The sequence below is a fragment of the Motacilla alba genome, chromosome 5 (genome assembly GCF_015832195.1).
Source record: "Motacilla alba alba isolate MOTALB_02 chromosome 5, Motacilla_alba_V1.0_pri, whole genome shotgun sequence".
Classification (NCBI taxonomy): Eukaryota; Metazoa; Chordata; class Aves; order Passeriformes; family Motacillidae; genus Motacilla; species Motacilla alba.
This window is the reverse complement of record NC_052020.1, coordinates 3,104,398-3,126,524: the sequence shown is the minus strand read 5'-3', so window position 1 is coordinate 3,126,524 and position 22,127 is coordinate 3,104,398. Positions and strand designations below refer to the sequence as shown.

The 22,127-nt window shown below is 38.7% G+C and overlaps 1 protein-coding gene across 1 annotated transcript; it reads right to left on the bottom strand.

The window, feature by feature from the left end:
* Positions 1 to 2,197: 2,197 nt before the first annotated feature.
* Positions 2,198 to 18,628, bottom strand: SLC5A12 (solute carrier family 5 member 12). The gene is made up of 15 exons (XM_038137807.1): positions 18,272 to 18,628; positions 16,155 to 16,220; positions 15,076 to 15,127; positions 13,729 to 13,796; positions 12,611 to 12,765; positions 11,288 to 11,428; positions 9,301 to 9,430; positions 8,882 to 8,970; positions 7,850 to 7,962; positions 6,663 to 6,730; positions 6,225 to 6,311; positions 5,448 to 5,626; positions 5,119 to 5,222; positions 4,730 to 4,851; positions 2,198 to 3,023 (listed from the first exon to the last, which is right to left on the bottom strand). The coding sequence occupies exons 1-15, from the start codon at positions 18,626 to 18,628 to the stop codon at positions 2,865 to 2,867; spliced, it is 1,890 nt and encodes a 629-aa protein (XP_037993735.1). The 3' UTR covers positions 2,198 to 2,864.
* Positions 18,629 to 22,127: the final 3,499 nt, after the last annotated feature.

The window sequence follows — 22,127 nt, the reverse complement described above, 5'->3', positions numbered from 1 at the left end:
ATGCAAATTTGATTACTACTTTTTTTTCAGTAATAAACTTGGATCTCTTTGAAAAAGGCTGTGAGCTTTATTATTCCTAATATTCAAAGATAATTAAAAGCAATTGTATACTTGAAAAGTGAGTGCTCGTGAGCATTCAAACCATAGTCTTGTAAGAAAGTAATTTCAGGGTCATACTTGGCTCAGGCATTTATAACAATTAAATATTCAATTATTTTGGCTTCAAGGCACAGCTAGACTGAGTTTTCAAATTTTCAGTCATTTATGTTGTACTGCTTTTACTAGTGGCTAACAATTTCATAAATTTAATCTCTTTTAGGATTTATCTGTGCCTAGTTTCATAATCTCAGTTTTTCAACCAAAGTGGACAGGCTTGATTTGCTTCTGGAAGGATCAAAGGCTCAGGAAGTGGAGAGTAAATTTTTTAGTATTTCTTTAGGGCTTGGTTAATTATAAGGTATTAAGTTGTTTTTTTAATATTTAATTTTTATAAATTTAGATATTTTAGGATTTTTAAAAATATGGATACTATGTTTTTGTTTAAAGAGTTTTATTATATTAATTTTTTTTAGTCTAAATACTAATATAAAATTTAAGATTTGTAGTTTTTGTAGGTGTAATAGGAAATGTTTGGTATGAATTGTGGTTATTTTGTATGGTTTATGTTTGTGTGTTTGGTTTTTTGTTTGTGGAATTGTTGGTGTGAGTTTCAGTGTGATATGGTTTTATGTTTTTTGTGTGGATTTATTTGGGTTTTGTATTTGTGGAAATATAAGTATAATTTTTATTTTAAGTTATTTGTGGAAATGGTGTTTTAATGTTTGTTTTAGGGTTTTTGATTAAAATTGGATGATTTTCTAAAATTTCATTTTTGTGTTATTTGACAAGTGGTTTAAAATTGGAGGATTAGGTTTTCTAAATGAGTTATTAAAAATTAAAGATATATAAAGTTTTGTTTAATTTTATTTGAGGTGTTGTTTCAGTTATTTTTTTGTTGTTGCTTCAAAGTGTGTGTAGAGTGTGGTATCATTTTTAATCATTGTTTGATTTATGGGGGATTCAGGAATTTTAAAAGTGTGGTGAGTATTTAATTTATTAAAAATGTGGTTAATTTTTGAGTTGTGTATGTGGGGTTATTGTTTGGGTTTTTTTGGGGTATATTTAATGAAGGAAAAGTTTGTAGAAAGTGTTAGTAAGTATGATTGGGGTTTTTTTGTGTGTAGAAGTAAAAATTTTATTTGAAAAACTATTAATAGATATATGAATATTTTTGAATTTAATAAAAGATGGGTATTTGGTAATATTTGTTATAGTTGTAAAGTTTATAATTTTTGAGGGTTAACAGTTTTTGTAGAAACAGGAAGTTGTATAAGTTGATAGTTAAGGTAAGTAGTAATAATGGTTTTTGTTTGGTTTTTGGAAATGTGGAATATTTGTTTAAGTGTTTGTGTATTTTGATGAAAAAAGTATGATTTAGTTTTGTTTGTTTGAAAATGTAAGGTGTGTGCCCATGAGACATAAATGGTACAGTTGGTAGCAATCCCAAGTGTGGAAGCAGGAAGGGAAAGCAAGTGACCTGAGATGGCAAGCAGCTGTCTTACAGCCAGACTCAGCTGTAAGTTTTAACGAGATTATAAGAGCCGTGTAAAAGGGATTAAGACAAATATTGACTTGGTTCTCAGTTTCTTGATGAACTGTTCCATGCAAGCAAGGGTGCTATTTCTGTTCTCTTATTAAAATCCTGGGACCATTTCCAGGGGTAGAGCTTGAACCCAGACAGGGGAAGTAACTTCAAGGACCAGATTGACATACATCTGCATCATAATAAAGATGGTCACTGATAAAGCAAAAGCAACAGAGGGACTCTTCAAAGAAATACAAGCTAAATGTTTCAGGTGGGTCCATGAGTTGTCTTTGATATTTTCATTCAGTCTGTTTCACTGAATTGCAAATTTTGTTTTAAAACAAATATATTTCTTGAAAAATTATATCCAGAAGTTAGTCAAGATGAGAGGTGATCTGTTGGCTTTTATTTTCAACCAGCAAGTTGTCAAAGAAATGTGTTTCACTGGAATTGAGCACTGAGTGGGCTCTGCTTCCAAGACTGTGTACCAGACAGTTATTTTGCCTAACTACGTGTCTTTTTTAAAAAATTCAGCGTGAATTATCAATTAAGAGGTATGACCATCATTATATGTTGGTTTATTTTCTTTATTGCATAGAAGTGGATCCTTCTGAGGTGAAAACTAACACAGATAAAGAACTATCCTGAATTCAAAGTAAAATTTGTTACTCTGTCCTATAGCTTTTACAATGAGAAGCTATGAAGAAAACTAGAATTCCCCAGAGGGAGCAACCACAGTTACCTTGGTGACTGAAAGACCAGTCTGGTCTATACAGGGTTCCTGTGAGGAGACTCTTTGTGATACTTGGGTGTAGGCTCAGCCTGACCTCTCTTCTTTCCCTCCATCAGAGGGCAGCTCACAGACTCACATTAGTGAGATATCTCACAAACTTCTCCAAAGTCTTAATTTATCTCAAGTTCACTTTGCACACTCCCTTCAATGATGAGTTGCTGAATAGAGCATGTGATGCAGATGTATTGCAGCTGTGTCTGAGGGGAAGCTTCCACAACAAAATTCATGAAGCATTTCTTCTGAAATAGCAGTGCTTCTAAAACCCGATTGTCCCATCATTTTTCAGGCCTGCCAAGAGATTTGTGAATAAAAATCTGGCCTTTATTGCTATAGAGAGCAGCTGCTCCCTCTTGGTCACCTACAAGATGGTAAGTGCAGTAAAAGAAGTTATTAATTTTGGAAACTGAAGAGCTAAATTTTGATTAAATGTCCCTTGTCCCTCAGCTTCTAGAGGCGAGATTCTCTGCTTATATTTGTATATGAATTTTCTTCGGAATTGTAACCACGGATCTGGCGATTATTTTCTTTGTTGATATTGTTCTTGAAGGTGTTATCTGTTCTGGTTTTATTTGCAGCAGTTTCAGGCAGTTTTTTCTCAAAGTCCATCTGAAAAGAGAAAATACCCTTGTAGTTCAAAGCCTGTATTTGCTGCTTTTTTTTCTTTGATTAAAGAAAAATTATGAAAACAGTGCAAGAAGAAAAAGATGTTCATTCTGTTTGCCTCTTTAATGAGCTACAAAGCCTTGGGACACCTGGAGAATAGCTGGCCCTGTTGCCCCTGTGGAGGAGGAGGTGGAAAGGAGCAGCTCAGATGCTGATGAGTGCAGCACTGCCTGGTTGCTGCTCTCTGGTGCTGCTCTGGAGGGCAGAAGCCTCAGGAGCTGTGGTGATGGGGATGACAGCAGGAAGAGAGCTTCATGGGAATGTGAGTTCTAAAGTCCTTTTCTCTGAGCTTGGTGGAAGACGATATCTTGGTGAACTGTCTAGGGTGTAAAGTGCAGTTTTGTCCCAGCAGAGAGAGGGAGGTCAGACCCTGTTTTGATGCCTTAGGTTTTAGCTTTTATATTTTCCAGATTCTGTGCTGTTTTAGTGTGTAGTTTTGAGCTTCATATTAAGAGCTCTCTTCACAGCGTGGATAGACGAAACAATTCCTTTCCTACCTTGGGACCAAGGATAAAGGATCCAAATCTCAGGCCCAAGAGCACAAACAACATGGACTGAAGAGAGAAAAACAAGAAGGATGGGGCTTCATGGGCTAAATGGGACAATTAACTCCAATATGCAAATGGAGCAGAACTGATAGAAGTGAGAGACCCCATGAGCGGTTGTGCATTTTGGGACCATTTTGGTTCATCTTGGGTGCAGCACTGGCTGGGCTCTTGTGCTGTCCAGGGTGTGTCCAAGGCCTTGTAATAAATCCCTACTTTATTCTTTAGCTCTGTCCAGCTTCTTTTCTAGGTCAGCTTTCCAAGGCATCAGTTCTGTGAGCTCCTGGCTTTCCTGAGGGCTCTTTGTTTTTTTGAGAGCCTCAGTGTAGCAGACGTAGGCCCTGCAAACCTGCCTTGGTGTTCTGAGGCCTAGGACAGGCAAGATGCTGAGTCATGATGACTGGACCATAGGAGCCCCTCTCTCCCGCTCTTGGACCCTTGCTTATCTCTCTGTAAGGCTATAGGTCACTTTCCTTTAACCTTTACCATTGGACAATTCTCGATCCCCTCTTGCCCTATTCTGCCCGGCTCATCAGAGAAGAGCTGTCACTGAACCCCTTTGCAGAAAGAAGATAATAAAGGACATTGCTGCAGAATATTTCACACAGCCTCTTTCCTCTCTTTCCTGGTCTTCTGAATGCCTGCTGCATGCCCCAGCCGAGCCTAGCAAGCCCAAGAGCTGAAATCACTCATGAGCTGAGAATCACTAAAGCTGAATATCACTAAAGGCTTGCTAAGGCGCAGGCTGGAGGCACTGCCAGAGCTTGGGCTGACTAGCCTCCCTCAGAGTTGTGCTATCCGGCTTTGATGCAGCTCCTGGGTACACCGCGTAGCCCAGCCAGTGGCATTACCTCAGTCCCCATATTTGATGAAAATGGGAACAGTAGGTAACTTACTACTGACCAGGGTTTAGCTGATTTAATTTCCAGTCTGTGCTGCTTATGCAGCATCCCTTGCAGAAGTTCAAGAGCAGCTGTTGAAGGCTGGTTATTTCTCTGCTCAGCCCATGCCCTCACGTGGGCGCATGCTCTCACGCAGGCACCTGCCCGTGTTCCCACAGCTCCTGGACCACAGCAGGGCTGAGCTGACGGGGTCAGCACTCACCTCCAGGCTGTCATGCCGCACACCACACCAGAGAAATATTTTGAGTCTTTTGGACCAAAAGCAAAACAGGTTGCAGACTGGCTTAATTAACACTGGTGGGATGTCTTCTCCTTTACTAGGTCCTGCAAAAAGAAAATAGTAATAAGCAAGTCTATGGATAGCTGGGTATGAGCCTTGGGAGCCTCAGACTATAGACCATGAGGGTGGGGGAGCAGGATCAGAGCCCACTGCCCTCTTCTGAGTCTGTGTCTCAAGTCACCTACTGGACTTTTAAAAAGCTTTTTTAACAGCCAAGTAAGCTTATTCAAAGGTATGATTGTTTATATATCTCTGTGTGTGTGTATAAATATATATACATATACATGTTTATGTATGTTTTGAACACTAACCTGTTATTAAGCTCATCAACAGCCCTGTGATGGCACAGCCCACGCAGCCGATGGCACTGAAGTACAGGTAGGACAGGGAGTACCAGGTGTCTGCCAGCAGAGGCCTTTGAAGAGGTGACAAAAGCAAAGCAGCTAGTGATGGGCAGCAGTTGCGTTTAAGTTGTTGCCTGACTGAGCCAGCACAATGCAGCTCAAGCTCCAGCTGGTGTGTCATCTGGCACCAGTCTCCACTCCCAGCCTGCCCTGTCAGTACTGCCTGCACCCCAGCTGCAGGCTGGGGGGCATACTTGGCAAAACATAGGCTTAAGTGGTAACAATAGGAAAAATACCTCTCTGGGGCCAGCGTGGGAGCTGCTGTTAGCAGTGCCTCAGTGCTGTTAGCCAGGGTGCAGTTGAGGGTAGACAGCTGCAGAGGGATGGACTTTGTTGCTGGTGCAGGGTAAATGAAAGACCCGGTTCCAGCCCAAAAAGCCAAGCTGATCCCAGCTAAGAGGCCTCCGAGAGCACCCTTGGAAAGTATAGAAAGATAATGTTAAAGATAATATGTGCAAAGTTCTTTTCTGTGAACGTGAATTAGCCAGGAGTAGATAATGATGGGTTACGGTGTAAATGAATTCTGTTCTCTTTCAACTAAGGTATATAACGTGGTGTTTTAGTGCTCTCTGTTTGTAAAAGTTAAAGCAGAAGTGTGGTCAAAGCTGTGATACTGATTTTAGTTTTACTTCTGCTAACCTTGATGGGAATCCTAATGGGGCAATATGGAATGAGCTCATGTGTTTTGAGTGAAAGAATGAAGGCAAAGCTTTTGAAATCACTCCGTTCATCCCAAGGCTGGTGCAAGTATTGAATAATTTTTTCTTCTTAATGAAAGTCAGGGAAAAAAAATTAAGAAAGTCTTCATGTCAGTCTGATCACCAGTTATTCCACAGCTGGGTAGACTTAAATTCAGCAGGATAAATTTAGGCAGGGAAAAGGCACATATAAATAGATCTTAGATCCTCAGGCGCTAAATCTGAAAAGCAGCTCAAGGACCTAAACAATTTTCAAAATTGATTTTTAACCAAAAAACCCCTTGATCTTTTAGATCAGGATTTTTGTTTACTTACCTTCCAGTTAGCACAGGGAAACACAATTCCCAGAGTAAATAATCCCAGCATTGGCCCCCCACACATCCCGTGGATGGAGAGGGAAGCCTGTGGGTGCAGAGAAGAAGAGTTCAGGGCAGCGGCGGAGGGGAAGCATCCCCAGTTCTGATTTTGATCTGTACTTTTCTCTGGAAAAATGGTGAGGGAAAAGGGATAGGTAGTGATTTCAGGGCACAGTTAAAGAGAGAGTCCTGCTCAGTATTGCTTCCTAGCAGTGAGTCAGTAGTGAAGGAGTTAGGGGATTTTTTTTGTTTTCCTACTTATTCCTCTCAGCAAAATGTCCACAGAAATGGTTTGGGTAATCTAGTAGCCATCAGAGCTGGCAGAATTATTTGCTCAGTTCATTACATTTTGTGTTCATTCTTATTCTATTAATTGCATTTCTGAAGCAAGAAATACCTGCACGACTCCTCCCAGCAGCGATGCTGCTGCGGCCATGGAAGTGCACAAGACACCGTACAGTACACCTGGAAAAGGTAAGGTAGGGAGGTTCTCAGTGCTGGTTAATGGTGGAGATGGTTTATAACTCAGTAGTGGCTGAGGTGACCAGCCAGCAGAGAGGAATTGGCACTTCTTATTGGGTGTTTAGAGTAGACCATTACAAACCCAGCAATGGCTTGTATGAAGTCTTGTTGGGTTTTTGGTGGATTGATATTTCTTACAAAGTAGAACAATAGCAATTAAATTAATTTAGAAAGTTATGCCTCATATAAGAATGTTTGTGTTGCCATTAAGTATCACTTTTAAAATAACCTAATAAATGAGTTGAGAAATTATAAAACAGCATGGCTTTCTTCCCTTGACACCAGTTTTAACTTCATGGTAGGTAAAACTCTGTATGCAGCAGCCTTGAGTAAAGCCAGTCAAAATTTTTGTGCTAGCACACCTTGGTTTCAGACACAAAAATTATCTTTCTAGGTCCAGAGTGAAAAAACTAAGTGGTAAGTGGAAAAACAAGAAGGGAGAAGACTAGAGCAGTTACAGAGATAGAAAATAGATGGGTGTGGCGCTTTCATTATATTTATGAATTTTAATAGAATTCTGATGGTATTATTATGGTATTCATAAGAGGGTTATGATCTTACTGCAATAATTGTAACAAATATCCTAAAAATTAAAATAATATTGATATATTATTAAAATAGTATTGATATAATATTGATATGCTTGGTATGTCGATGATATTTTGTGGGGTTTTTAATTTTTTTGTTTTCATGCTTTTTTCTCTGAAAAGCTGAATAACCTGCTTATGCAATACTCTAAGTTTGAATATAATTTATCTACTGTATTATTCTAAATAAATACTACTATAGAGTAATATGGTAATAACTATGTTAACATTCTTTCTGTGTCATGAAGAGTGTTTTCCAATACTTTCAGTAGACCAGACTTTTCCAAGGATTTTGAGTGGGGGTTGTTCATGCTAGTCTCTGTTCCTCTGCTGTATGGTGCTGATGATGCTACTGAGGCATCAGTCTGATGTTCACCTGGAGGGTTTATAAAGTGTTACATTCCTGTTTCTGAGGGAGCCTCTCTGTGCAGCGCCCTTTGCCGCTAAAGAAAGGGGTCTCATCTGGAGTACCCACACAAGCCTTTGCTGATCCACGTGCTCATCTTCTCAGACACATTTGGGAAACCTTTCTTGACCAAGTCTTCAAAGGTAACAGTTGCTAAAGCATTGATGCTGGCAGCTACTGTGCTGTAGAAAGGGAGAAGAATGGTAAGTAAATAGGAAGCAATATAATCTGGATTCAAGTTGTATTTATATAGAAATGCTTCTTCTTTTTCAGCACTAACGCTCTCCAAGAACTGTATGATTCATAGTATTTTTCATATGTGCTACTTTAACTGGGGAGGTTTCTGCTGCTTCTGCAATTGCTGGAGGCTCTGCTTCGTGCTGGCATGAAACAAGATAAAAACACATCATAACTGACCCTTCCTTTTACAAGTTTGCAAAGACCTTAAGTACAGACATGTTCCAGAATTAAAACCTTACTCCCTGACAAATTGAAGGATGTGCAGTCACCAATAGTGCCACCCTGGTCCTCCATGAATGGCTCAACTCTTTTAGATGGATGAGTGAGCCTGTTTTTGGTGATTACAGTTCAGATAGACTTACTGAAAATGTTTATACCCCTGACTATGATATTGTGACAGTTACCTTAAGTAAAGACAATTTCACCATGAGCAGCTCCCAAGAGTATTTTGGGAAGTTAAACTCAGTTTTTCTACACTTTCTTTGTATTGGTAACATTATTCTAGGTAATGTTATTCTAAGATGTATTTGGGATAAAAAGGTACTGGAAATGTGGAGTTAGACTTTATCATAAACATAATCCTAGAATAATTTAGGTTGGACAAGACCCCTAAGGTCCCAGAGTCCAACTGTTTACCCAGCACAGTCAAGTCTACCACTAAACCAAGTCCCTAAGTGGCACATCCACATGTCTTTCAAATATCTCCAGGGATGTAAATAATTCAACAAAGAACTCCTGCTACTTCCTAGAATGTTCTAAGAGAAACAGCTGGGCTTTTCTTAGGGTTTCATATTTTGACCTCATTCTGGATTGTCAAGAAATTATCATAAACAACTAAAATGTCGATTCAGATTCACAAACCTTAGTGTTCCACTGAATGCACAGGCAACAAACAGTCCTGGGACTCCTGGCATCGAAGAAAAGATGTCCATAACAAAGTATGGCATGAGCTGGGATAGAAGGAGCACAAGAGCAACACAAGAAGTTAATTAAGGTAATGGAAGCAAAGTATTTCACATTTATTAGCATGTTGCTAAATTCTGGTGTTCCAAATAACATGGTTTCAGATTTCGAGCAAAGGGAATGTCTTTTGGCAAAAATACTCAATTGAATTAATACTGCAGGAGTGCCAGAATAGATGATATTGTAGCCCTCATCTGGCACCCACCTTATTCCCTGAGTGCTGAAAGGACATAGAGCATTGCACAAAACTAAAATGTTCTGATATGTGCTATATCTGAGCCCAAAGCAGCTCCTCATTATTGTATGGACATCTGTACCTGATCGGGAGCTGAAATGAAAGCAGCAGTCCAAGGGTCACAGCTCTTGTAATGAGAGTACATCACCAATCCACAAAATACTGCACACACTAGGACTGTCCAAAGTCCCAATAAATTGAGGTAAAGTGCCCTAGAGCAAAAGAGGGAAAATGTTTAATGGAGGATAAGTAAAAAAGTTGTAATAAAATGTTATTCTGAACTTTTTTGGGAGATCTCTTAATCCCAATTGGTTATGTAATTCAAACTGGCTGTATAATTCATAAGCAAGATGGAAAAATTAAAAAAAAAAAAGGAGAAGTACACCATCCCTATGCTATAGAGCAAGGATAAAGTTTCCAAGCAGCTCCATAGAGCTGGGAGAGTCAAGTAACCTCAATGCAGAATGGGCTGCTCTGAGGGCTGGGTCTGTAATCCCTGTCCATGCTAAGAGCAGATTTTTGCCCGTTGGGAGATGCTGATGCTGTTCTCCCTTTACAGCACACAGATTATTGTTTCCAATGTTACCATGCAAAGTAACAGTCCTGGTGGTCTTCCGCTGTTCCACAAAATGGATGTGGGTGACAGCCTCTGCTAGGAAGGTTGTGTGGCTGTGGGTCAGCAATCCTGCTGGTTCTGAGAGCTGCCAGAATTTATAGAGCTCACATCGTGTTTGGACACACCTTGCACAAGATCTGTTGCTAAGGCCGGTTCAGAGTGTGGCACCAGGAAACAAAGGTTAACCCAAATTGTTATTAGTGATGTTCATGCTGGTGTGACATCTAAATGCTTTTCAGACACTGAATTTTCTGTAGGATGAATTCGTATAGACAGTCATGACTTTCAGAGAAATTAATGGGTTTACAGTCAGCAAAAAAGCTGTTTGAAAAAGGAATAAATTATCACCTTTATTCTTTAACCGCATGTGCAAGCAATTGGCCCTAGTGTTAGCGTTCAGAAACACATAATCACGAATGATTATATGCAGGTGCTTTTATTGAAGAGCTCTGGGTGTCAGGGGTACAAACCCAAATCTGACTCCGACATGGGTTCGGGATGAACATGTTTTTATATTCTATCGTTATATAACTTTCATGTTAATTAATAAACTTATATTGTTCTATTGTATACATAGATTTCATCCAAGCGTGGACTTCTCATGGACCTCTCAAACTTCTAACATAGTTTTCTCACTGTTCTTCTTTACGATTAAACAATAATTATATTTAATTACTAAACAATCATCACATCTAGCAGTTATATCATTTATCATATACCGCTTACACAGGTACAGTTTCACATGATCTGGCAAACACAAAGCCTAACATTTTCAGAGTCTATTTTTAACATTTTTCCAGAGCCCCACTAAATCTAGCTTCTTTCTAACTCCCCAAATTTTATGATTTTAAAACTTTTACTATCACTAGGTGTGTGAAAAAAATCTGTTTAGGAAAATATGTCTAGCAATGAATATATTACTGCTGAAGTTGATGCGGGTAGCAGGCTGGAGACCTGTATATTTATATTGTGAAGATTCACTTTGTTCTTCATTGATTCTGATTATTCTGGCACTGCAGAATTTTAAGAAATTATTGAGATTTATTTTTATTTAGGTAATACCTTGTACTGTAGTGCTCCACTGAATCAATAACAACTTTTAATCCTGTATAACATAAACACAGTTCCAATAGATACATTTTTACAATGAGGTTGTAGATAGCACAACTTCTGTGTTGGCATCTTTGTCATACTCTCCTTCTGAGGATTAGTTTGTCAGCCTGATCATAAATTGATAAGCTGCAAGAGATATGTTTCTCTTTTTCCTCTGCATATATTTAAGTCATTTCAAGCCAGAGGTAGTAAGACTTTTAGAGCAAAATTAGCTTACTACCACCTAATGGCATCCCAATATTTATTTATCATATAAATGTATGTTGTTTGTCAGTATAGCTGACAAACTTAGTGTAATTCTTGGTTGATTGCAGGAATAGGTTAATGACAGGTAGCTTACAGTTTGGCATGCCTTTCTGATTTGCAGGAAATGCATCTCTGTATTGTGGACTGATTGACTCCATAGAGCCCTAGCCAGGTAAATGTTCCCCCAATAGTTATTGTCCAGAAGGTATGTCGTCTCAAAGGATCAACATCAAAGCTAGAACAAAGAAAGAAAGAAGCAATTAATTTTTTTTATTTAAACATATTTTTTTCAGCAAGAGGTAGGTGATTTTTTCAGAACTATCTGGCATGTCCTACTATCTGAATCAAAAATTCTGCATCGGTAATACCGTTTTCCAGAACCGACGACATCTGATGTGTTCAGGTTTGGAAGTTTTTTACTTTTATATTGGAACACATTGTTTTCAAGTGAGGATAAACAAATGTCATTCAGACCTAGTGAGAGGATCACTTAATTCAGATTAATCAAATTTATAAGGGTGCTTATGCTCAGACATCCAACCTGTGTCATATTGTAGCAGACCTACAAACTCAAAAATAATCCAGCAGATTTTTACTAATTATTATTAATAATTATTAATAATTTTATGTATAATTAATTGTTTGTAATGAATAATAATAATATAACTTCCTTTAAGAGAAATTGCTTCAGCTGCTGTGTTACCTTTTGTACAACAAAATTCTGCTACTCTGCAAATTTAACTTGTACAAGTATATCTTTCTGTCTCAAATGTGTAATCTTTGCAGTTCTCCTTATCTTGGTTGGGACCGCAGATAACATTTGACCTTGCTGCTGGATTCTGTCACTGACTTGCGTTGATTAACCAGCAAATGCCCCAAACAGCCAAAGGAAGATCAGATTTCTATCCCAGTGCACTGGTGCACTATTGCCTGCTGCTGTGGTGAGTGCAAGTAAAATATAGTGGTTATTTTATTAATAGAAAATGAAAGATGTTATATACAATTAGCCACTGATATTAGCTCAGTTGACTCGAACATGGTGCTAATGGCATCAAGATTTCATGTTTGATCCCTTTATGGGCCATTTACTTAAGAGCTGGACTTGTTGATCCTTGTGGATCCCTTCCAACTCAGAATATTCTATATATGAAATTGGAAGGAATAATTTGGCTGCATTTGTGGCTACACAAGGAAAAATGGCAAATCTCCCCTTCAGTTCAGCAGACCTTTGATTTCTTGAAAGAGTTAAGCTTTCCTAAAGGTCAAATGCATTGCCAGTAGCTGAAGAGATGAGGAATGGACTTCTCTGAGTCACCAGGGTTGTTTAATAGTAAGTCTGTGTATTTTTGGCTAACTGAGGTTATGGTTTCTAAACATTAAATATTCAGAGGAATTGTTTGCATCATTTGTTTCTTACTCAAATACGTTTAGCCGAGATCCTTCGTGGGCGTTTTCCCAGACTTTGGTCACTCCTCCATTCATACTAGTTCCTCGAATCAAAACCGCCACGAAGCCAGCCACCATAACAACCATTTGAAATGCATCTGTCCAGACAACAGCTTTTAATCCTCCCTAGAACAAAGAGAAACTGTACACCCCCAATCTTCTTTCCTGTTGCTCAAGCTCAAGTACAGAAAAATGTAGCAAGATTCCTTATTTTGACAGCTCCTAAGCTGTATGTGCAGCACCCAGCAAATCAGGACTCTGTATTCTCCCACAAAGTGTGTACTTTTGCAGGTTGGAAAATTTCACAGCCTAAATAGTTTGTCCACAGGCACAGAAGAATATTTGACTTTCAGTTAAAAGCTTTTTTTCTGCCTCCTTTATATGCATTTGAAGAACATATCATGGTGTGGAACAAAAGCTTAGGGAGTTTTGGCCTGTTCCTACGTCCTATAGGACTCCATATGTTCTCAGAGCCCACAGTTAGCCCAACACAGAAAAATAGCTCCAGAAAATTTGCTATTCAGCTTCTTCCATAGCGTTCATATTTCATCAAGTCAGTACTAGAGCACATAATAAGTGTTTTCAACAGGAGTAGAGTGGTATATTGAAAAAAAATCATTAGTGGCAATGAGAATGGCAGTTAGTTTGTGTCCTGAGCCACAGGGCTCTGCTGCTTCACTGCAAATATCTATACAATATATCTGGTTTGGAACCTGACGTTGCTTCCATCAAAAGTAAAGCTCTCTGACCTGTTGATTATCCTTCCTAGGTTTTAGTGCTTTATTCTTGAGCACAATTTTCATTGCAGGGTTTTTCAGCCTATAATTTGTAAAATATAAAAATCATCTTCACAAAAGAAGACAGGGGAAGCTTATTGCCTCCTTATCTGGACTCCGTCTCAAGACGTCTGGTTTAAACATGGAGACATGCAGCGTAGGATTAGAGAGGAATTTTTTTCCTTATAACACAGAACGTGGAAGAAATCTGTGTTCTCCACAGGAGCCATCCTTCTCTGATAGTGTGTCATGTTTAAAGGATGGTTGAATTGACCGTCTGTGTTCCAAGTATTCAGTTATGTCTGTTACATACCAGAGTGCAATAGAAAGTGCAGACAATTCCTGTTGCAGCTACAGAGCCCCAGAGATCAAATCCAGTGACTGAAAAACCAATGAAAACAAAATTATTAGTGAAATGGGTGTGAGTCATCTGGAAGGTTGCAGAGGAGCTGTACTCCTTTAGTTTTAGAAGGATAGGAGTAATTACTAATTTTAATCTTTCGTGTCTATTAGGAGCTTTGCTGGATTGTTCAAGTTTTGTAGAACTTCTGGATACTGTTTTTCATTGTTTTCTTTCAAATTGAAATTAACTAACTTTCAAGCAAAAGGAAGAATACTTGCATAAAGCAAATATATCATTCTGATGGGACACAGCTTTATAAGCAATGCTTCACTTCTGCTCTTAGTCCAGACCTTTGTCTTGAGAAACCAAGTTCTTCAGAGATTCCCTAAAATCCTAAGGTGGAAAAACCCCCAACCCCTAAGTAATTCTATTACCTGCATCTAAGAATGATTTAATGCTAAAATGAGCTTGATTAAAACAAATTTCTGTGTTCATTTTTGCTTCATAAAGTTTCTTCACACAAAATGCACAAATTTTGTTTTGGCTGATACTGAAATCTCACCCACCAGTCATAGTCTGTGAGGACGAAAGCTATTTGTAAAGGTTCTCTTATTAGCAAAGTTAGTATGGTGTAATAATGAATGAGAACTTTCACATGGAATTCAGCTGCATGACAGAGGAAGAAAATTTGAAGCTGTTTGAGCGGTGGGATCAGTCTGAATGCAACTCAGATAATGAACAAAGAAAAGAGCCTCACAATATCTTCCCAGTCAGTTTTGGTAAAATCAGGATTCGGGCCATGATGATTCCTTGTGCCCTATGACAGTAAAATTACAAATCCCATCTATGGTGATGGATGCTTTATGCCTAGTTTGCAAATATTAATTGACAAAGTCTGGGGGCAGACAGCAGAACAGCATTCATCTCTGGCTGCAGGGAAAAGAGCTATTCCCATGGAAACCTGAATACAAGAGACAGGAACGGAGGGAATCAAAGTACATAGTATGGTCTTGGATCATCAGCTTGTACTGTGGACTTTGTCTGGATGTTGGGAAATAAATGTTTGCTTCAGGTCTCTTCAGGCAGTACTGAGTGGGAAGGAAAGCAGAAGAGCAACCACAAGGCTCCTGCTAATGTTTGGGTGTGAGAGGAACCTGGATAGTAAGAAATGCTGAGCTACAAGGTGAAGGCAAAAACCTTCTTATAGAACCTTTGAGCAGAGTTGGGTTTTTTTCTATTTTTGTTACTTCTTTTACTCAGGCAATCCCTCTGGTGTGGTTATTTGAGGTAGCAGTGTAGTGCAGCATAAGAACTCACCTTGGTTGAGTGCCAGTGATGGAGCATAGACCACTATTCCTGTGTAAAGGATCTGAAGGAGAAAAATTATGTATTTGAATGCTCAGTGATAGAACTTGTATTTAGAGTAGGGCTCTGAACAAAATAGCAGATTTAGGGTTTCTTCAGATCAGCTTATATTGTACTATGGCTTTCTGTTTCAGCCCTTAAAAATTAAAATGTTGTGTTTAGTTCCTTTCTGAGGGGAGGTCTTTGTAGTACCTGTTTCTCTACTGCTAAGACAAGTACATGACAATATATCCTCATGAAATAGAAAAGGGGTATCTCCAGAAAACACAGATAGTGATACAGAAATAAAGTTGCATTGATCTTAGAAATTAAATGTTTGTTTTTCCATTCAATCCCTTTCAAAGTAACTAACTCAATACCTTTTATGTGTAAGATCTGAAAGAATTGATGGAGAAACAAAACATCAAAGTCACTAAGCATCAGATCTATTGCCAATGGTTTGGGAATAATTAAAATGGAATTAATGCAGAAGAAAATGTCTCCTAATCTCCCATCAAATCCTATCTTTCCATTAAATACACAAGTAATGTAACCTTTCAAGGTGGTCACAGCAGTGACCATCATGGGACCGCAGCTAGTAGGGCATCTGCCCAGGATACCTTGTACAGCAGTTTTCAAATAGGATATTTCACCTCAGTGTCATGAATGGGTAACTAAACATACCCAGTGAAACTTGACCAACTTCTCAAGAAAGACAAAATCCATGTGTTTGGGAAGAGAGAGGCTTCCAGTGAACATAATGTGACCAAGAATGTGCTCTGAGAGTACAGCCCAACATCCGAGTGTTAAGGACAACTAAAATGGCATTCTTAATACTAAACAGGAAAAGTTAGACAGTTAAAAACAGGCAGTTAGACAGTTGAAAATACAATCATACTTCCTTTTTTAGCATTCATAGTTCAAGTGAAAAGAATAAGAAAAAAGACTACTCATTAAAACATCTTGTTATAAAAAATGTGGTGTATGAGACTAGTCTGTGAAAATCAATGATGAGTGAAATTAGCATAAAAAAAGAGTCAATGTTGTCTTACCGTCTGGAGGATGTAAATCAGTGTTGCAGCAAGACGGACAATCTTGTTAAATCTTAACTCCAAATACTAGGAAAAAGTGTAATCTCAGTAAAGTGCACATGTAGCATCTGTGACACAGCTGTTACCCTTCTGTTTGCCCCAAGTGACACCTTACTGTGCAAGTAAACTTCCTGGCAGCTGGCACTGCTGCTATGAGCAGCTAACAAGGAGAGCAGGATTGTCATTAGACAGAATGATAATTACGTTTAAGAAATCAGTCTTCTCATCTGTACCAGGTATGTGAAGTTCTATACTGGGTTGCAGTAATCAATACCTTCTTTGCACGAGGAGTAACTGGAAGGTCCCAAGAACTACAAAGAAATTTTAACTTCAAATGAAGGTATATTCCAGCTCTACAATGAGGAAACTTGAGCTCATCTCTAGCAGAAATAGCATCAACTCCAGTAGTGACAAAATTGGAGGTGGAGTAGATGGTGAAGCAGCAGCATGGAGTTTCCTGGTGCAGGAGCTAAGCTGGCTTTCTCCCTTGTTCTGTCTCAGCCTAAAGCCAAATCTGCACATCACCAAAATGGAGAGGCACAAAGGGGGATCTTATGGACTTCCAGGCTCAAGGATGTGGGGAGGTGTTGCCACCTTCAAAAGAACTGTTGAGGTGAGTGGACCTGTAGACCCAAAAGCCCAGGTTTTAAGGCTGAATCACCACCTGGGGTCCCTGCAGAGTCTCTCTGCCCCATGGCAGTCCCCGTGCAGGGAGGCTCTTCTTGGGCCACAGTCCCATGTGCCCCCCCAGCAGATACCAGGCATGGCCTGTGCAAATTTTCTCTCTTTTACAAGTCTCTAGGCTGTGCACTTCATACTGCCAAAGCATCTTTTTTTCCCCATTTTTCTCATGCTGATCTTGTGTTTCTTGCATAATAAACCCCACAGTCTGCCATATAAATACATGGCTAATTTATGTAACTTGACCTATTTCTAAATATAATTAATGGAGCCAAGTCATCTTTCCAGCATGCTTGAAGGGTCTCTCCATCTACAATGACCCTTTTGCTGGTTCACATGACAAAAATAATTAATTCTCTGACATTGGATCAAAACCAACTAGAAAATGCAACTACTTGCAGCAATGGTCAGTTTTTACTCTTCACTGACCTGAAAGTATTTCCAAATACCCTGGCAGATCTGTTTGACCAAATTTCCTTCCTTGAGTTTAGGCTCAGTAAGTAGCCCAAATTTCCTTCCTTGAGTTTGGGCTCAGTAAGTACAAGCAGCCTTTCTGTTACCAGAAGGTTCCTTGTGCACGAACCTAGCTTCATCAGCCAATTCATGCCTAGTTGAATCTGCCCACAGAGGAGCAACCAAACTTGCAGGAGGTGACTGAAGTAAGAGGCCATCCCAAATGGTCAGTAGCTGTCCTATGGATGTGCAGTTTATAAGGGCTGCTACTGAACTGTGTTATGAAGGAAAAAATTTGTTCCAGAGAAAATGCCAGGCAAAAACTCTACAAAATTCAGAAGTCATTAATTTATTTTCCTAGAGAATGCTTGAATTCCAGCCCTGAGGTTTTTTTAATCTTTCTTTTTTATTTTCTTTGAACAAGCCTGCCACCTTCTTTCTCTTCTTCCCACCGCAGTGACTTAGATATAGTAACTTGGCCAAAATTACAATATCTAGAAGTTTGAATTGGATAGTATTGAATTCTGTTCTTAAAGTCTGTCTCTCTAAACCAGAGCAGAATACTCAAAGACCAGAAGCATTTGGATATGCTTAAATGTTTTCCAGCGGTAACTTAATTTCGTGCTGTGTGTAAACTCATATTCTGTCTGTGCTATATGTGCATAAAAGGAGCTCTGAGCCTTAGATTGGGATGTCAGCTTATGCAATATAAATAACAAGTTTAAATAATGCAAATTATTTCTAAAAATAATTATTATATCAATATTTATATCAATTATTTATATCAATAATTATTATATCAATATCAATATCAATTATTATATCAATAATTATTATATCAAAACACTGCAGAAAGCTTTCTGTCAAAGATTTTTCTCTCAAAAATATGTGCATGATAATTAGTTATGCTAGAATAGTGCCTTTATTGTATGATTTTTACTTACCTCGTAAGTGCTTGTGATGCCAGATCTATAAAAAACAGGTAGAAAAAGTTCAGAAGTAAAAATTATGACAAGTGTATATGAAAGAAAGAAAAGCACAAAGGATGCCCCATAGCGATAAACTTCGGAGGGTGTCCCCAGGACTGTCACTGCTGACATGAAGCTTGATGTAAGAGAAAAAGCTATCGGTCCACATGTCATCTGCTTACCACCCACCAAAAATTCCTTTGAAGTTTTCTTTTTCCTCTCTTTAACTGCAAAAAAGACTCCAATGCTGGCAGAGACTAAAAATAGTGCTGCAAAAACAATATAGTCCCAAGTCACAAACTTTTTGACTTCTGGAGCTACAAAGTTTGGCATTGCACTAGTTGTATAATTCTCTGATGGAAAATTCTGGTTTACTGTGTCTGCTGCTCTGACCAGATTGATTCTGTTGACAGCAAAGCTGAATCTTATCTGTAGCTCAGCAATGACAAAAAATAGACTGGAAGAGTGTTCAGCCAGAATACTTTTTCTAATCCAGTTTGGTTCTAAGGAGTTAAAAAAAACGTAGCTAAGGATGAGTTAAGGAGGAGTGCACTTAGACCCAAGTACTGTGGGTGCTTCTGCCAGGCAAGCTGAAATCTGTAGTACAATCCCTTTTTATCTGTAATGTGTAAGTTTAAGGTTAAACATTAGCCTGGCACATTGACATGATCCAACTCTTTTCTAATGTCTCAGCATTTTTAAATAATTAAATGAGAGCAACAGAGAAAAAAATAAAGGGGAGAGAAAGGAAAGGAAGCTCAGTGTACAAACCTGTCTCATGAGCAAGTTCATTTTCAGAGAAGCAGTTTCCTCATATGGTTAAAAACTGATCTTGAATGCCAGCAATAGGGTTTGCAGCTGTCTTTTGAGATGCTAAGTGTTCTCCTGGGTAGAATCTCTGGAGTTTAAGGTGGCCTAAGAAACTAAAGTGTTTTGTGGTTAAAACTAATTATGGTGCTCCCCCCCACCTGCTGTAGTTCAGCCTTGGTGAGTTTGGAAACCCAATGGACCTCCAGATGTGTAGTTTGTGCTGCACTGTCTGAGGGTGAGTTTCAGTTAGAAACCAATTTTTAACTGACTTCTACTAAAGACAATATAGCTTCTGTGGGTTCATGTGTGAAATTACGTATTTTATTTATCCATATAAAACTTTGTTGGACTTACAGGATACAGAACCATAGAAAACCAGACTGAACAGCAACATTTGTCTTAACTATGTCTTTGCCATCATTTTGTAAATTCAATTATTAGGTTTTCCTTTTGTGTTTTTGGTTTAAGTAATTGAACATTCATTTTATCCTCATTAATGCCATAACAATACATTTTCCAAAGAAGCAGGAAATTACTTGTCATCCTGAAGGATTAACTTGTACAGAGAGGTAGTGTGTGTAGTCACAACCCTGAAGGAAGGGTGGAAAGTGTATTGTGAGGAAAATTTTAAAGAAGAAATTATGTAACCTGGGAGAGCTTTAAATAGCAGAAGTCCTTTTCTTCAGCCTTTTCTTGGTTAGGGATGTATCCCCACATCTCTTTTTTAAGTCATTGGTAAATAGAGGTGTCAGTAGCAACTTAGTGTGTGTCCAGACCTGAAGTCTTGCCTGTTCCCATGCATTGCTCAGGAGAAGGACTTCTTCTGCTCATGTGTGCAATAGAGATTGTGCAATTTTATAGTTGATTTTGGTGAGACTGAGTGTGAAGGGGGGAGTTGAAATTCCCCTTTTATTGCCAAATGTGAGCTGAAAAAGACAAACAAAAAACCCAAACCAAAGATACTTCTTTAAAGGTACTACTGCATACATAGAAAACACTTTTAGTCCTCATAAGTTAAAAATATGAAGTGCAAGTTTGGGACCTATGACCCCAAATCTGTGAAAACCAGGATATGGATGTAGCAGTTGCCATGGCACACCACTGTGTAACCTGTGACCCATGGGTGGTGAGGTGGAGGGGCTAGAGGAGACAGCAGTGAACCACATTCCATGGTGTGGATCAGTCAGTACAGGTAACAAGCTGAGAGTTTTCACACAACTGTATTCAAGTATGCAACCATCACTAGTTAATATTTTTCTTTTGTACAGACCAAATGCCTTAGAGTGGTGCACTCTCAAAAAAGCAGCCAAGCATTCCTCTGCTTTTGAGAGGGTGGATTTTTTTGCCTTTCCACCCTCCTTTTTGCTCTTCTCTCCTTACAAGTGTGGATATGGATATGGATATTTTCTGCATGTTTTATTTCATGCCTGCAGGGTCCTGTTAATAAATGTCTCTGGCAATGGTAAGAGCTATGCTGTTACAACATGAAGTTTCTGGGGTCAACCATCAACTCAGTCTGGCAGGAGGCTAATTTAATGGTGTTTGTATGCAGCTTGTAGGGCTGACCAGGAAAATCATAGATTGATCTAGCCTGATCACAGGGACATCAAGTGAATTCACAAAAAAATGCAAACTCCTCAAACTTGAGGGTATTTCTTCTTAAATCTGAACTGCTGAACATGCGTTAGCTGAATAAGACCTCATCAGTCTTACAATGTTGAGAGGGCAGAGAACTCAACATTGAGTTCTGCACTGGGGAAACTGTTTCTAAAGCCTGGGATAAAAAATGAAAATATAAAGCAAATGAAAAAATAATCATCTGAGTCAGAAGGTTTCTCTCCTAGTCGTGTTACCAAAGAAACTGTAAGTGGAGGATCCCTGTAATATTCATTCTAGGAAAATAAGTGTAGTGTAAAAATTCCTATTGGCATAAATATAACCCTGCAGATTTTTTTTAAATTACAAATGTTTTTTCCAGCAGAGAAGTGGGGATTTTTTGAATGATATTATTTTACACAATGTAAGAAAAAACTAATGGAATAACAAACTGAAAATCAAGCTAGAAATGTAAATTTGTGTATTTATTGTGCTATAGTCTTCTGGCACATTTTCAGCATCTTGTCATGGGGTTGTTCAGAACAGCCATTTTGGCTAAATCTCACACAGAAAAAATAATGGAAATACAATTTCTGGAGAAAAAAATATTTTTAAATAGTATGGAAACACTTGTTATTCTGTCATGATGTTATTCTTTATGTGGAAATAATTGGTATTTTTATTTCCCTGAAATAATAAGATTATTTTAAGTTTATTTATGCAAACTCTTGTGAAACTAATTTTTAGCCAGGGTAACCCAAGTAAGAACATTCACTTTTTGAAGGTTCCAATACCTCTTTCAATATCTGACCAAGAATCTGACAAGAAATTCCAAGCTGAGTGTTTCACTTTTCCACTCCAGGCTCTATGCATCTGAGATTCTATGTCAGGCCTCATTTCAACATCTGAAAAAAGCACTTGAGGATAGCAAAGTTAAGGGCGTGACTAATGAGCTGCAGCCTGACTTACTGCAGTCAGGCAGGAAAATGTGCAAGGAATGCTCTTTTCCATGAGCTGCTGTTCATTTTTGCCCCTGACTGTGGGGAACATTAGCCTTTTGAGGGGGAGAGGAGTCACAACTGGGTGAATGGATATATGTCATTGCATCTTTCAGTTTGGGATCAGGGAAAAGACAAACCTTTATTCAGCATTCTATTGGCTTGAGAGTTGAGCATCTCTTGTAGCACTTGCAAGACGCACCTGCCTTATCCTAAAATGCAGGAGAGTGATGCTGTATGTGCCCCACCATGCATATTTACAAGCAGTCCCCTAGGAGGAAGCTGAAGATGCCTCTGCCTAATGCTATCACCACCACAGCTACATTGTCCACTCTTGTCCTTTCTTCTTCCTTTTCTCCTTGCAATGAGAGCTTTCAGTTTGGACTAAATGTCAGTTTGAGAGGATAGAAGTCATCCCTGTCTGAGGC